The 16646-nt window shown below is 44.0% G+C and overlaps 2 protein-coding genes across 2 annotated transcripts in view; one reads left to right on the forward strand and one right to left on the reverse strand.

Annotated features, from left to right (window-relative positions):
• Nucleotides 1–16646, forward strand: part of LOC309564361 (uncharacterized protein) — a 1000117-nt gene that overhangs the window by 632394 nt on the left and 351077 nt on the right. The gene's annotated exons all lie outside the window — the stretch shown is intronic.
• Nucleotides 1322–11132, reverse strand: LOC309563368 (uncharacterized protein; the record flags this gene model as incomplete). The annotated part of the gene is made up of 2 exons (XM_082267763.1): nt 1322–2934; nt 11084–11132. 2 exons carry the CDS (start codon nt 11130–11132, stop codon nt 1322–1324), a joined length of 1662 nt encoding a protein of 553 aa, XP_082123889.1.

Here is a 16646-nt window from a genome sequence, read left to right on the forward strand (position 1 = left end):
ATTTATAAGTAGAACACAAAAAGAATGTATTGTCAGAATTGTTTGTCTGCTGCCCCATGTATTGTCATGAATGCCCACTTGTTGCCTCCATGTATTACCAACAGGTGCTCACACCGTGGTGAAGAAGCACGATATTACGTGTGAAACGCGTCCACCTTTCTGTATCCCGTATTGACTGTCTGCAATAAATATCATCGCTATAACCTGTTGGAGTGCGACCATTTTCATTGGTTTTATGCCCCATATATTGTCAGGATTGCCCACTTATTATCCCATGTATTGTGCGGATTGCCCACCTGTTGCCCCATGTTTTGTCTTAATTGCTCACTTGTTGTCCCATGTCTTGTCATGGTTTCCTGCCTGTTGCCTCATGTGGGGAGGGATCGGTAAAGGTAGACAGTTGAGTCATGATTTTACCACCCCTTAAGCTTAAATGGCAGCCGGATGTGGTGGTACACATGGCACTGCAATTTGCGGCTGCTGCAAACCTCACACTCCCCGGTCACATTGGGCAATGCTTTTCAACTGAATGGGGTTGTGCCGCAACAGCCCCGATGCATACGGTTGCGGCGTACTGGCGTGGGCTTTACAGGGTTAACATAAGGGCTCCCAGCTGCCTGCCAACCCCACAGCGGTTCAGAGGGCGATGCGGGTGTAAACCAACCCCGAGTGGACTGTGGTGGTTTCACTATTTTTTATGGACTAAACAGTTCCACCTGTTACAATCCAGCGTCCATTTCCCATAGTACCAGCAGGGGGTGCACTCTGATGTTTCATTAGATTTCCTTTATTTGTAAACTTTCCCGCACCCTGAACATGAAATAGGACGCCCGCCTGTATGAACTTTTTGGTTTCTAAGAAATAAAACCTTTGTTTGGAAGACATTTCCCACACTCGTAACATTAAAAAGGCTGCTCACCTGTTTGTAAGTAGGTGTTCTTGCTTAGTTAAACATTTCCCGCACTCTGCACAAGATTAGAGACGCTCGCCTGTATGAACTTTCCAGTGTCTAACAAGTAAACATTTGAACGCAAAACATTTCCCGCACTCTGAACATGAATAGGGAGGCTCACCCGTGTGTATTCTCTAAAGGCTAAGTAGGTTTCCTTTATTATTAAAACATTTCCCACACTCTGAACATGAATAGGGAGGCTTAACTGTGTATATTCTCTGTTGGTTAAGAAGGTTTCCTTTATGATTAAAACATTTCCCACACTCTGAACATTAACAGGTAAGCTTACCCCTGTGCATTTTATGATGGCTAAGAAGGTTTCTTATCTGATTAAAACATTTCCCGCACCTGGCACATGAATAGGGACATTCAACAGTGTTTATTCTTTTGATGGGTAAGAAGTCTTACTTCATGAGTAAAACATTTGCCACACTCTGAACATGAATAGGTATGCTCTACTGTGTGTATTCTCTGATGGCTAAGAAGACTTCTTTTCCCAGTAAAACATTTCCCGCACTCTGAACATGAATATGGAAGCTCCCCTGTGTGAATTCTCTGATGGCTAAGAAGGGTTCCTTTTTGAGTAAAACATTTCCCGCACTCTAAACATGAATAAGGGCGCTCACCAGTGTGTATTCTCTGATGGCTAAGAAGGCTTCTTTTCTCAGTAAAACATTTCCCGCACTCTGAACATGAATAGGGACGCTCACCTGTGTGTATTCTCTGATGGCAAAGAAGGTTTTGTTTAAGATTAAAACTTTTCCCGCACTCTGAACATGAATAGTGACGCTCATCCTTGTGTATTCTCTGATGACTAAGAAGGGTTCTTTTCTCAGTAAAACATTTCCCGCACTCTGAACATGAATAGGGACGCTCACCTGTGTGTATTCTCTGATGGCAAAGAAGGTTTTGTTTTTGATTAAAACTTTTCCCGCACTCTGAACATGAAAAGGGACACTCACCCTTGTGTATTCTCTGATGACTAAGAAGGCTACTTTTATGATTAAAACTTTTCCCGCACTCTGAACATGAATAGGGACGCTCACCTGTGTGTATTCTCTGATGGCAAAGAAGGTTTTGTTTAAGATTAAAACTTTTCCCGCACTCTGAACATGAATAGGGACACTCACCCGTGTGTATTCTCTGATGCTTAAGAAGGTTTGCTTTCTCATTAAAATATTTCCCGCACTCTGAACATGAATACGGACGCTCTCCTGTGTGTATTGTCTGATGGCTAAGAAGGCTACTTTTATGATTAAAACTTTTCCCACACTCTGAACATGAATAGGGAAGCTCCCCTGTGTGAATTTTCTGATGGCTAAGAAGGCTTATTTTATGATTAAAACATTTCCCGCATTCTGAACATACATAGGGATGCGCACCTGTGTGAATTCTCTGGTGCTTTAGAAGGTTTCCTTTTTGACTAAAACATTTCCCGCACTCTGAACATGAATAGGGAAGCTCACCTGTGTGTAGTCTCTGATGGCTAAGAAGGGTTCCTTTACGATTAAAACATTTCCCACACTCTGAACATGAATAGGGACGCTCCCCTGTGTGTATTCTCTGATGGTTAAGAAGGCTTGTTTTCTGTTGAAAACATTTCCCGCACTCTGAACATGAATAGGGACGCTCACCTGTGTGAATTCTATGGTGCTGAAGAAGGTTTTTTTTCTTTTTAAAACATTTCCCGCACTCTGAACAGGACAATGAATTCTCTCCTGTATGAACCCCTTTATGATCTAAAGAAGATTCCCTGAGATGAGATGGTTTCCCGCACCCGTCGGCACTGTCAGATATTAGAGGACTATGTGAAGTATCAGGAGATTCCTCAGAATTAGACATATCCAATGATCTCCTCCAATGGTGAGGTCTGTCATGTATATTATGAGGAACGGGATTTACTTCTGGAGAAGATGCCATGTCATCATCTTCTGTAGTCACATCTTCCTCCGATGTCCTTCTATTCCCACCACAGAGTCCGTCTGTCAGAAGACAAGAAAAATTACCAAGAGTTTTCCACACTCATATACACTGCTCAACACTTTATAATCAGAGTATAGCATCAAGTCATGGAAACTCCTGGGATATTCATCTGGTCAGTGAAGTAGCAGAGGGGGTTGTTACCAACAGGTGCACTATATGGGCAACAATGAGACGACCTCCAAAACAGGAATAGTTTTACAGGTGGAGGCCACTGACATCTTCCCTACTCATCTTTTCTGAGTGTTTTTTTTTCCTTTTAAATCAGAAAAAGTTTTATTATAAAGAAAGAAAAGTCCATTCCATTCCGTACACAATATTTCCGCTTTGTACAGTCATAGATACAGCGATCGTAACCTTCATATATAGTCAATCCTGCATGTTTCCATTTGCCACCTCCACTGACTCCACCCACTCCCCCAACATCTCATTAAGTTTATCTCCTTGGCCTGTGCCTTATCCCGTTTCCTACTGTTTATTCATTCCTAGGACTCAGCTTTTTTTTTTTTATTATTATTTATTTTTATTGATTTTTAATCACAAAAAAACAAACAAGGCAACCAAAACAACTCCCCATCCCCCCCAACCTCAGTGCAATGCTCATGTACTACAATACTTAACCGGTTGCCGACCGCCGCAAATACATATACTGCGGCGGTCAGCCCCGGCCAGGCAAAGTGACGTACCAGTACGTCACTAGCCTGTCACTGGCTTGTGAGCCAATAGCGGGCGAGCGCCCGCCCCGGCTCGTTCCCTAACAAGTCAGTGCGTGTGACCGGCAGACCCGATGTCCTCCGGTCACTCGGCGATCGTCGGTAGAGAGGGAGAAAGGCAGGCGGCTAATGTAAACAAGCCGCCTGTCATTCTCCCCTGTGTAAAAATGGAGATCAGACGGTTCTACTATGTAGGACCGTTGATCTCTGTTTTTACACCAGTAGCCATGTCCAATCACATGTAGAAACACGCCCCTAGGGACACACTTAACCCCTCCCTCTCCAATACAGTTAACCCCTTCCCTGCCAGTGTCATTTTTGCAGTAACAGTGCATATGTATAGCACTGATTACTGCAGTAATGTCACTGGTACCCCCAAAAGTGTCAAAAATGTCAGTTAAGGGTCCGATCTGTCCGCCGCAATGTCGCAGTCCCGCGAAAAAAAAAAAAATTGCAGATCGCCGCCATTACTCGTTAAAAAAAAAATGACAAAAATCTTTCCCTTTGTTAGTAAACGCGATAACTTTTGCGCAAACCAATCAAAATACGCTTTTTGCGATTTTCTATTTACCAAACATATGTAGCATAAAACAAATTGGCCAAAAATGTTAAAAAATTTTAATTTTTACATTTTTTTTGGGGGGGAATTTCATATAAAAAAATGTGAAAAATATTGTTATTTTTGCAAAATTGACGCTCTTTTTTTTGTTTATAGCGCATGATCAAAAAATCGCACAGGTGATAAAATGCCACCAAAAGAAAGCTCTGTTTGTGGGAAAAAAAGGACGTCAAATTAGTTTAGGTACAGCGTCGCACGACCGCGCAATTGTTCGTTAAAGTCACGCAGTAAAAAATAAATAAAAAAAAAACCCCTGGTCAGGATGGGGGTAAAATCTTCCGGGGCTTAAGTGGTTAAAGGAAAATGCAAAAGGAGAACCTACCAGGAGAAACTCAACGCGGCAGTGTCTCCCCCACATAGACTCTCACCCAGGTCCACACGCCAACCTCCCCCACCCTCTCACCACTGCTTGTTGTCTGCTAGGCATAGACTTCATTTGTTACCTCCCTAAGTATCAGGGGACCTCAACTCACCCCTCTAAGGTGACCATCACCTTCACCGGTGGCGGACCTCTATCACCTCCGGGAAGAGTAGATGGCCTCTCAGTCCAACCCTGCCATATCTTTTGAAACTTTTTAACACATCCTCTATTCAGGTATGTGGCTTCGTAAAATGGCAGCATCTTGTTCACTGGTGACTTCCAATACTCCACCGATGGAGTTTCGGTCTTCCCCCAATGCCGAATAGCCTTGCGCAAATAGAACAGAGTAACCGACAATAAAATTCTTTGTGCTCCAAGAGGTGCCATTTCCTCAACCAAACCCAGCAAACACACTGTCAGCGTCAAAAGGTACCCTGAATGTGGTCCTAGGACTAATCTTTGAAGTGTTAATTCTTGTGGACCAAGGCCAGGGGTATCCAACCACATGTCCCACAACTTTTCAACTACCCGGACATCCACATCTTTTAAAGATGTAGCACCCTCCTAGTCAGGTGCTAGAAAGGGAGTATAGTTTTGGCTCTGTCTGCCTATCAGAGGAGCAGCAGGTAAATTCTATATTGCACTCTGCTTATCAGGGAGCAGGATCTGTGAGTTATGTCTGCTCAGTGTGCCCAGTGTGTGATTCATCTGGTCTAAGGGAGTGTCCCCAACTGATCCAATAGGGAGGCAAATTGGATGCTTGAGGAAACCTGGCCAATGACACACAGGCTTTTGATACAGCCCCAGAGATTGGCACAGATGGGTTGTCTCGGTGAATTGTGCAGTAGGGTATAAAAAGCCAGGGGCACATGAGGTAGAGGTCTTTTGGCAGGAAGCAAAGTCCAAGAAGGAGGGCGGCCGCTGCCTCCTCTTCTGCAGCAGTGGGTGATGGTCACAGGCAGTCGGCCTGGTGAACCAGTGGAAAGGAGCTGAACCCAGAGGTCCAGGAGAGCTGACTGGAGGAGTTGGGGCACTGTGAGAATCTGGAAAAACAGTATCGTGAGTACAGAGGATCTTGCCCAGGGTTCTGCCCAGGAAGGGGACCACTCTTGCCGCATTCTCAAGCTAGAAGTCCTCTAAATTGTGAGTAGTTCAACAGTTGGAGTATCCCACTCATCCCTTCTCCTATCCCAATATGAAATAAAACCACAAAAACAACTACCCCTAGACTGATCATTGACTGAGCCAAGAACATAAAGTGTTAAGATTTCTGCAAGTTCTGCAAGCAGTTGCTACAGGTAACTAAAGGGAATCCTTAAAGTGTGAAAATTCAGCAGTCCTCTAGGGGGCAGTGCTACACATTATATACCTTTCATTTATTCAAGAAGGCTGTCGGTCTTGGGGGGGTTAAGTTGGGTCGAGGGCCCGTCCCTTGGCTCTTTCCAACCACAACCCCACATAGGCACACTCTCATTCATCCGGCTCCTTGCTGGTGAGCGTCTTCGCTTTTTTTTTGCTATCTCTTAGTAAATTGAGGCCTCTCTCTGTGGGATTGCCCCCTTATCTTTCACTCTCTCATATTCTTTGCTGGCCTGACTTTCCTTTCTTCCTCTCTCATACCATCTTTGCCTCCTTTTTTTTTAATCTCCATTCTCTTCATACCCGCCCCCTATTACTTACCCTCCCCTCCCTAACCTCACTTCCCAACCTTCCCCTCAACCTTCTTAACACATGGATAACATCAGGATCCTCCCGATCAATGCTAAGGGACTTATCGTCCCAGACAAGAGGCAAATTTTGTTGAACGATTTAAACGATCTAAAATTGATATCGCCTTTGTACAGGAGACCCACTTCAGGGATGACAAGCTTCCACTATTTAAGAACCAGTTTTTCCCCTTGGCCTACCACTCTACTAACCCGGAGGCTAAATCAAAAGGAGCCTCTATTGGCACTTTTCCACTGCAAGTACCGGCTCGGCTCTACTCGGCCCTGCTTGGCCCAGTTTGCTTTTCCACTGCTGGAACCGCATGGTACGGTGTTGGAACGGTTCGGTATGGTTTGCTTTTCCACTAAATTAGTACTAAAGTTAAGTGGGTTGGATAACAACGATTCTCTGACCAATCCGTGGCTAGTAGTGACTGCATGCAAAGGATTGTGGGATATGGTACCGGAATGGTACCTCTCGGAACCACAATCGAGGTGGTACTGTTTTAGAGAGCTGTACCGTTTGGTTCCATGCAGTGGAAGAGCGCCGCCATACCGTACCGAACCGTTCCTACACCGTACCATGCGGTACCAGCAGTGGAAAAGCACAAAAGCGAGCCGAAACGTTCGGTTCCATGCAGTGGAAAAGCGCCATATCATTTTTTCCAGTACGGTACCATGGACACTGCGCACATATTCTAAAAGACCCCAATGGCAACTTTCTGTTTCTGAAGAGCAATGTTGGTGACGTCAGAGTGACTTTGACCACCTGTTATGCTCCCAACAGCCAGCAGGATGAGTTCATTACTAGAGGTATGGAGAAGCTTCTGGAGTTCTCTGAGGGACAACTAACTATTGAGGGAGATTTTAATATCCCTCTGATTCCTTCGAAAGATACATCTCTGGGATCCTCCTCTGTCCCCCCCTGGTGTCCGCAAACGTATTGCAAAGTCCCTCCATAGTGCACACTTGATAGATGTTTGGCGCCTGATGCATCCCGGAGAACGAGACTATTCTTTCTATTCCTCACCTCACCAACTATACTCTTGTATAGACTATTTCTTGATGCCGCATAGTCAAATACACGCGATCCGTGACTCTTTAATAGGTTCTATTACATGGTCCGACCATGCCCCTGTTATACTTGCGATGGTCCAGAACCCAGATGTGGAGACTAAATGAAAGCCTACTCCAAGATAAGACTGTTTTGACAGATGTTACTAAAGAATTAGACCATTTCTTTCAGACTAACACCATTGCAGACACTGACCCTGGAATCATTTGGGAGGCACACAAGGCAGTGATTTGTGGGGTGCTCATAAAGCATGGCTCCTGGATCAAAAAACAGCGTACAGCACAACTAGACTCCTTACTCAAAGCTTTGCATACGTTGGAGTCCCATCACATACACGCTCTGTCACTCTTCTCTCATCAGAGGTAGAACTTGACTCTACGTAGGCAAATTAATGACCTTTTACTTTACAAAGCTAAGGCAGCCATGCAAATTTGTCGTAAAATGTCATATGAGTCGGGAAATAAGTGTGGCAGACTATTGGCTAGATCCCTCCGAGAAGAAACCTATTATCTCCCGCACAGGTCAAAAAGCCACATTACCTAGACATATCATACAAGAATTTAAATTCTTCTATGCCTCGCTCTATAACTTACAAGCCCCAACCCCCAACAGACTCAAATAGAGGAATACCTGCTCTCTTCCCTGATGCCCTGGTTATCCAACACTGACAGTAAATCCCTAGAGGATCCCATCACCATGGCTGAACTAAAACAGGCCATAGTTGGTTAAAAAGTGGGGAAGGAATCGAGACCGGATGGGTTTACCATCCAATATTATAAAACACTCTTGCCATCACTTGGACAGTTTATGGCTGACATGTTTAATACATGGGGCTCTGGGACATATATCCCCAAGGAGACTTTACAAGCTCACATTTCAGTCATCCCTAAAGAGGGAAAAAATCTCACCTCCTGTAGTAGCTACCGACCGATTTCCTTGCTAAATGTCGATCTTAAACTGTTCACCAAAATCCTAGCAACTATGATCCAACAACATCTGACGCAACTGATCCATTTGGATCAAGTTTGATTTGTGCCTACACGTGGGGCACAGGATAACACAACCAAGGTCCTCAACCTCCTACATGTAGCCACCAAGACCCGCACACTCTGTGTCCTCCTAAGCACAGACACAGAGAAGGCCTTTGATTGAGTAAATCGGCATTTTAGGTTTGCAATACTTCGACATGTGGCCATCGGCAAAACACCATGCTAAATTGGATCTTACAGATCTATTCTGCCTCTGCCGCCCAGGTTAAGGCAAACAGTGTCTTATCGGACTACTTCGCAATTAGGAATGGGACAAGACAGGGGTGCCCTCTGTCACCCTTACTCTTCGCATTATCACTAGAATCCTTTATGTAGAATATGCCTCCACTCGGATATCTCAGGCATGACTGTTGGGGTGACCCAGCAGAAAATATCAGCGTATCCAGACGACATGTTATTTTCCCCATAAATCCCATAATTTCCCTACCAAATCTTCTTCATGAGTTTGAGGCATATGGCACTCTAACCAATCTAAAAATCAACTTTACTAAATCTGAAGCTATGGGAGTAGGCTTATCAAACCCCCTCCTCCACCAACTGCGACTGAATTTTAAGCTAAAATGGATGAACTCAGTGCTGAAATACCTGGGCACTCTCATACCACCCAAATTCCCTTCTCCTCCTAAAGAATGTCCACATTCTATAAGATAAATCAAAATCTGATCTCCATTCATGGTTTGGGAGATGCAGCGTTATTAAAATCTGCATACTCCCTAAGTTCCTATACCTCTTTCAAGCACTTCCAATATTCATCCCTTCGCATTACTTTAAACAAGAGGACACCCTACTAGTGGATTTTATCTGGGCACATAAGCGACCTAGGCTATGTAGGAGACTACTCTTGCCTCCTAAGCGACTAGGTAGACTGTCAAGACTACACAATTGGGGACACTCAGACTGGTGTCGTCATGGTGAAGTGAAGCTTTGGCCCAGATTAAAACAGGCCCAATGCGACATACCCCTCCATAGAGCTTCATCGTGCCACCATTCACTACCAGACTCCATAAGACGCCATCCCCTCATAGGTCACACGATAAGAACCTGCTCTAAATTATTCACACAACTCCCACTTTCCCTGACGCACTCGCCACTGGCACTCATACTGGGGAATCCCCAGTTTACCCCGGGCTACCAAGATAAAACATTCAGGACCTTGATGGAGTCAGGCTATTTCCAAGCCTCCTATTTTTCAACATCATCTAGTTGGCCTGCACTCAAAGACCTCATGGACTCCTGGGGACCCTACCGTCTAAATTTCTGGAGGGCATTGCAACTCCATAATTTCTTAAACTCATTGCCACCTCCCAGTGAACGCAACACACAACTTACACCCTTCGAAGAACATTGCTCTCAAGACAGAATACTGACACGGGTATTATCCACGACCTATGCATTACTGATCACACCCCAGGGGACTTACCAACCCCAATTCTTAGCTAAGAGGGAACGAGCTTTAGACTGTAACTTTAATCCAGACCAACAAAATCACATCATTCCATTTACATTTACATCATCCATCTGCACATAAATACAACAAACCAACTTCAAACTCCTAACAAGGTGGTGCCACACGCCGTCAAGGTTGAGCAGGTTCTTTTCCACACTCACTGATCAGTGCTGGAGATGCCAGGAAGGGCCGGGGGACACTCCTACATGTTTTTGGTTGGGTCCTAAACTAGCGGAGTTCTGGAAGACAGTACGTGAAATGTCTCAGAGGTTTATAAACCGACCGCTCCCCAATGACCCTGATCTCTTCCTTCTCCATGCTTCTAACATCCCGGCCCACACCTATAAAAACTCTGTCATTCGTCACCTTCTAAATGCTGCTAAAATGTGCATCCCTCTTAAATGGAAAAACCCACACACCCTGACTGTTGGCATGTCACTCAAAAAGGTCGAAGAAATAAATAGACGGGAAAACCTTGTTCTCTCAACACGTCCCCAACATGAACGATATACCAAAACCTGGGGTCAATGTAATATATTTGTACTCTCTGATGAAGGCTGCTCTTTAATTAAGGGTGGCAATACTAAAGAGACCTCATGTTGAGTTTGGGGGAGCTCTAAAATATTGGTGGAAAGTATTGCTGATGTAGGGCTATAGCTTTACCAATGCTAACCCTCCTAACCCCCCCTTCCTCATCCCACCTACTTATCCTTTTCTGCCTCTCTCTAGGTTTCTTTTACTCCCCTCTATCTTTCCACTACTTATTCGCTTTACTTCTTCCTTCTTCTTTTATACGTTATGTGAAACTGGAACGGACAACTCTGGGTACTTTCTAGTCCTGCATATCTCCTCCCATTAGAGGAATTGTAGAACACCTCTTATTCCACGACCAATGTAGATCTCAACCTTATGCCTGAATTGTCTTCAATGTTGTAATACACTGTCTCAGCATATGTTCTATAAGGAATGTTACTTTTTGGATGTTTGAAGGTAATTCAAAAAACAAAAAAAAAGTATTTTTCAGGAGTCATATATGTTGGTCGAGCATTTTAAAGTTTAAAAAGAGATCTGTGGTGGAACTGGGTGCTATCACAACACCAAACTTTGACAATTAACCAGATCAATAATACCACCCAACCAAACATCACTAAGTAAGCTTTTAACCATTATTGCATAATTACCTGAGCTGATATCTGGAGAGGTTTCTTCCTTTTTAACGGCATCCATCATCTTAACCTCCTCTGTAAACTGCTGATCACCCCTCACATACGGGATGGTGTGATCTTCCTGTGTGGAATCCTGGGAATACAGAGGACGGGGACATCTCTCTGGTGGGTTTCTGTAACTGGATGACTCCACCATGGTATCCTGGTACTGCTTCCTGTGTCCTTTCCGAAACTCTGCCTTCTCCACCACATAATCTTCACCATCATCCTCTTTTTATCTCTTCTTTATTATTGGCCTGTGTGGAATCTCGGGAATACAGAGGACGGGGACATCTCTCTGGTGGGTTCCCAATACTGGATCCATCTGTAGGAAACACACACACTGACTGAATACATTGTTTCTATGTGTTTATCAGATGATGGAGGATCTAGGTGGACCCTTCGTACTGCTCTCTCCTTTACAATAAAGTTTCCTCTTACCCGCTGTGATGTGAGGAGCGGCTTACTCTTCTTCATGATGTCTTTGCAGAAATGGGTCTACAAATCCTCAAACATCAATCCATATACCCAAACAGTTTTTGTATTTAGTGGCCATCACTCACCTGTGCTGATGTCTTTAGAAAATTCCTCCTCTTTAACTTTGTCCATCATCCCAACCTCTTCCCTGAAATGCTGATCAGCCATCACATACGTCTCTTCTTTCTCTTTAACCTCATCTTTTATATCCATAAGGTTTTCATTCTAAACAAACAAAAAATAGCAGGGAATGGTTTCTTTAAAATGTGAGCACAAATAACCTTTTACCTAAAAGTGGAATATATTTTCATACAGTCAGGTCACTTTTTACGATCTCGACATTCATCTTCACCTACCTGATGATGGTGGGGGATGGTGTGATCTTCCTGTGTGGAATCCCGGGAATACAGAGGACGGGGACATCTCTCTGGTGGGTTCCCATTACTGGATCCATCTGTAGGAAACACACACACTGACTGAATACATTGTTTCTATGTGTTTATCAGATGATGGGGGATATAGGTGGATCCTCTGTACTGCTCTCTCCTTTACAATAAAGTATTCTCTTACCCGGTGATGTGAGGGGCAGCTGCTTCTCCATCATGACGTCCTTGTAGAGATCCTTGTGTCCTTCTAAGAAACTTCTGAGAATCCTCCTCACCTCTCTGGTCAGGTCTGTGTTTTATTAATAGAGATAAGAGAGATATCATGAGAGAAGTGAGAGAAAGCAAGGTGGCAGCATTGGGTCTGGGTGAACAGTGGGGTACAGAAGCGTCAAATATGGGGTGTGAGGAGTTGAGATCTTCAATGTTTAATAACGGAATGAGGAGTGGGGGACAACAGTGTTAGATGGGGGGGTGAGGAGGGCATAGAGCTGTTAGATGAGGGGTGAGGAGTGGGGGACAGCGGTGTTAGATGGGGGGCTAAGGAGCGGGGGACAGCATTGTTAGATGTAGGGTGAGGGGTGGGGGACAGCGGTGTTAGATGGGGGTGAGGAGTGAGGGACAGCGGTGTTAGATGGGGGGTGAGGACCGGGGGACAGCAGTGTTAGATGGGGGGTCAGGAGCAGGGGATAGCAGTGTTAGATGGGGGGTGAGGAATGGGGACAGTTGTGTTAGATAGGGGGGGGGGTGAGGAGTGAGGACAGCGGTGTTAGATGGGGGGGTGAGGAGTGGGGGACAGGGGTGTTAGATGGGGGGATAGGAGCGGGGGACAGGGGTGTTAAGAGCGGGGGACAGGGGTGTTAGATGGAGGGTGAGGAGTAGGGGACAGCGGTGTTAGATGGGGAGTGGGGCACAGCGGTATTAGATGGGGGGTGAGAAGTGGGGACAGTTGTGTTAGATAGGGGGTGAGGAATGGGGGACAGCGGTGTTAGATGGGGGGGGGGGTAGCCGTGTCTGGTGTCTTCTGACACATGCAGAGTATAGATGGCACAGACACGGTGGGGTTCCCGGTCATCCAGTATATACAGATTTGGGAGCCCAGTTGGTGTTGGATCAAAGGATGGGATTAATGTTAGTAGTGATGAGGGAGGAAAGCTGCTGAATATTTCCAGAGGTGAGTGTCGGGGTCACCCCGAGCTCTGCCTCTTCCTCAGATAGATTATGAGTACCTCGGCTCTGCCTGGTGAGGGCGCTACAGGAGAGCTGGAGGAAGTTTTGCTGCTCATCCTACTTATGTGATTTCACCGGGGGACTGCAATCTGAGTCTCAGTGTTATGCGTTCCTCTGTTTCTGTTCCCCCGGCATAAAAATAGCAGGAGAACATTTTCTTTATGTAATTAAAGATTATATATAGAAAAATAACATCTTATTACCTCCTCTGCTGCAAATTCCAGCTACGTCTTTTCTTTTCTTCCTCCTGACTCGCCTCTGAAATTCCTATTTATATCTGACATCACTTCCTCTATGGACCTACATCACTTCCTGTCAGTATCGTACATCACTTCCTGTCTGTGCGTTCCATCTGAGCGAGGTCAAGTCACCACCTTGTGGACTATATTGGGATTTTTGTACTTAGGGTATTTACGGTGATTGTAGGCATATTTGTTCCTCGCAGCAAAACAGTTGAGTACTCTCGGTGATGTTTTGGTGATTTGCTCTAACAGGTAACTTTTAAGGACTGGCCTTCAGGATGTTCTCCCTTCATCTTCTTCCGAACAGTATCAGTATTTATTGCTAGAAAACTACTTAGAACCCCCAAACATTATACCATTTTTTTTTTTAGCAGAGACCAAATAGAAAAAAATGGGGATAGTTTTAATTTTTTATGTCACATGGTATTTGCAAACTTAGTTTTTTGAGGAAAAATAAACTTTAACCATTACCCATACTTCTTTGGGGTTCAGTGGTAATAGCAGGGTGGTGGGTATCATTTTGTTCAGTCGGCGATTTTGTATAAGGCAGAAGTGATCTGAGTGGATAATTAGCAACTTGATCACTTCTGCGGGTGATGGAAGGAGGTTCCACCCCCTTCCCACCGCCTCTCCCCGGCTCTCCGGTCACATCATGGAGGTCGGGAGCGATGTGGCCGGTGGTGATGGCTGCCCTGTACACAGAGATAGGAACTGACATCATTCCCCTCACTCTGTAACCCTGGAGAGGAGAGTATTCCCCACTTCCGGTTCTGCCCCTTTGTTTACCTGGACATCCAATCTCGGTCTGATTGGCTGCAGGGGGGAACAGAGGAGAGATTTGGAGCGCTAATAGACCCCCGATCTCCCCATAAAGAGGACCTGTCATGCCCTAATCCTATTACAAGGGATGTTTACATTCCTTGTAATAGGAATAAAAGTGATAAAAAATGTGAAGGGAAAGTGTAAAAATAACGAAATAAATAGAAAAAATGTAATAAAATAAACAATTTTAAAAAGTAAAAAAATTTAAAGCGTCCCCGTCCCCGTGTACTTGCACGCACCAGTGAACGCATATGTACGTCACGCCCACATATGTAAACGGCGGTCAAACCACACATGTGAGGTATCGCAGCGCACATTAGAGCTAGAGCAATAATTCTAACCCAAGACCTCCTCTGTAACTCTAAACTAGTAGCCCGTAAAAATGTTTAAAGCGTCACCTATGGAGATTTTTAAGTACTGAAGTTTGGCGCAATTTCGCGAGTGTGCGCAATTTTAAAGTGTATCTATTTCCTCGGCATAAGATCATCTTTTACATTGTATTAAAAAACTGGGCTAAACTCAGTGTTTCGTTTTTTTTTTTTTTTATTGATGAAAGATTTAAAAAAAAAAATGTGTTTGAAAAATGGCTGCACAAATACCGTGTGACATAAAAAGTTGGAACGACCGCCATTTTATTCCCTAGGGTCTCGGTTACAAAAATATATATATATAATGTTTGGAGGTTTTGAGTAATTTTCTAGCAAGAAATTATTTTTACAACTATGGTACTTTAAAATATCAATAGGCGATGCTTAAAAAGCCTTCACAGGTTACCTGTTTACAGTTACAGAGTAGTTCTAGTGCTAGTATTATTGCTTTCGCTCTGATACCTCACATGTGTGGTGAGATTACCGTTAACAAATATCAATGCTTTATTATCAAGAAGATGAATAGAAATGGAATGTGAAGATGATTGAATAATGTAAAACATTTTAATATCTTCTCTTTTATTCCAAGTACTCAGAATGCAGAATCCCCTCCCCCACTGCTACATAGAGAACATGATAGGGAGATGACTTCTCTCATAGATCTCTACCTTTCTATAGGATGGGATAGGAAGTATTACACGTTTCATCATCACTTCTGTATAGGAATATGCAACTAAAAATCAAATCTATCCCCCCTCTCTCTGATCTATAATTTGTACATATAGCAGATGCACAGATTTGTTCTTCCTGTATCACAATCGGAATGTTCACAAATATTACATCTATTATATTTCTATCATCTCAGTATTAGTGATCTCCATTCTTTTCATCATGAAATAATGACTTTTAGGTTCAGTTCCAACATAAACTATATATTCTCCTCACTCAGCAGCCACTCTACAATCTCCTATACAACAACGTAGAAAAAATTCCCCTAGGGGGGTGGGACTTTCACGGCAATGAACAGGGACTTGAGTATATTGAGTATAAATTTTATTAAACAATGTGAGACAAATTATATAGTACAAAACATGTAATAGACCAAAAAAATTACAAAAAACATCAAATGTGTCATAAAAACATGTTAAGAGAAGCGCACGCAACCTCGGGCAATAACGCTTTATTAAAGGACAATAAAACAGTACATTGGAATTGCACTCACACTTTTTCTTTATGGTAATCGCTTGACAGCATTCCAACAGGAGCTACTTGCTCCTCCCCTCCCTCCTGATGGTGACTCTGCGGTCTCCTCATTCGCGGCTACCGCCGCTGTATCCCCGCTCTCCTTCACTTCCTGTGTTGCCTGGTCACCGGATGCCGGTTCCAGTGTGCCTGCGCACTATACCGACGTAATCAACGGCGCCTCAGGAGAACCGAAGCCAAAGCCGAAGCCACAAGTTGTTCGGAGCTGCGAGGTGGGGGATTCAAGACAAGGGTGCACTGCCTCTGCTGTTGCTATTGACAACGCGTTTTGGAGGCGGAGCCTCCTTCCTCAGGTTCCATTAGCATACCATTAGCGGTTTCTTGACAACTGAGGTTCTTCAACCCCTTAAGATTTTAATTTTCTACATGGCCTTCTCTTCTCCGTCTCATAGAGAACTCTCTTATCTGTCTGAGACCTGGTTTCTCTTGTTGGACTATTGAAAAGGGCAATCTGACCGAAACGCGTCTGATCCTGTCCAGACATCTCAGACACTTCCAGCATCAGAGACATATCTATGGCCATGTTTTATGACACATTTGATGTTTTTTGTCATTTTTTTGGTCTATTACATGTTTTGTACTATATAATTTGTCTCACATTGTTTAATAAAATTTATACTCAATATACTCAAGTCCCTGTTCATTGCCGTGAAAGTCCCACCCCCTAGGGGAATTTTTTCTACGATATATTCCATAGGGATGTTAGCAATTTCCACGGTAAAACACCAAACCCGAATAATCTCTTCCTATACAA

Source organism: Pelophylax lessonae, assembly GCF_965119305.1.
Source record: "Pelophylax lessonae genome assembly, chromosome: 9".
NCBI lineage: Eukaryota > Metazoa > Chordata > Amphibia > Anura > Ranidae > Pelophylax > Pelophylax lessonae.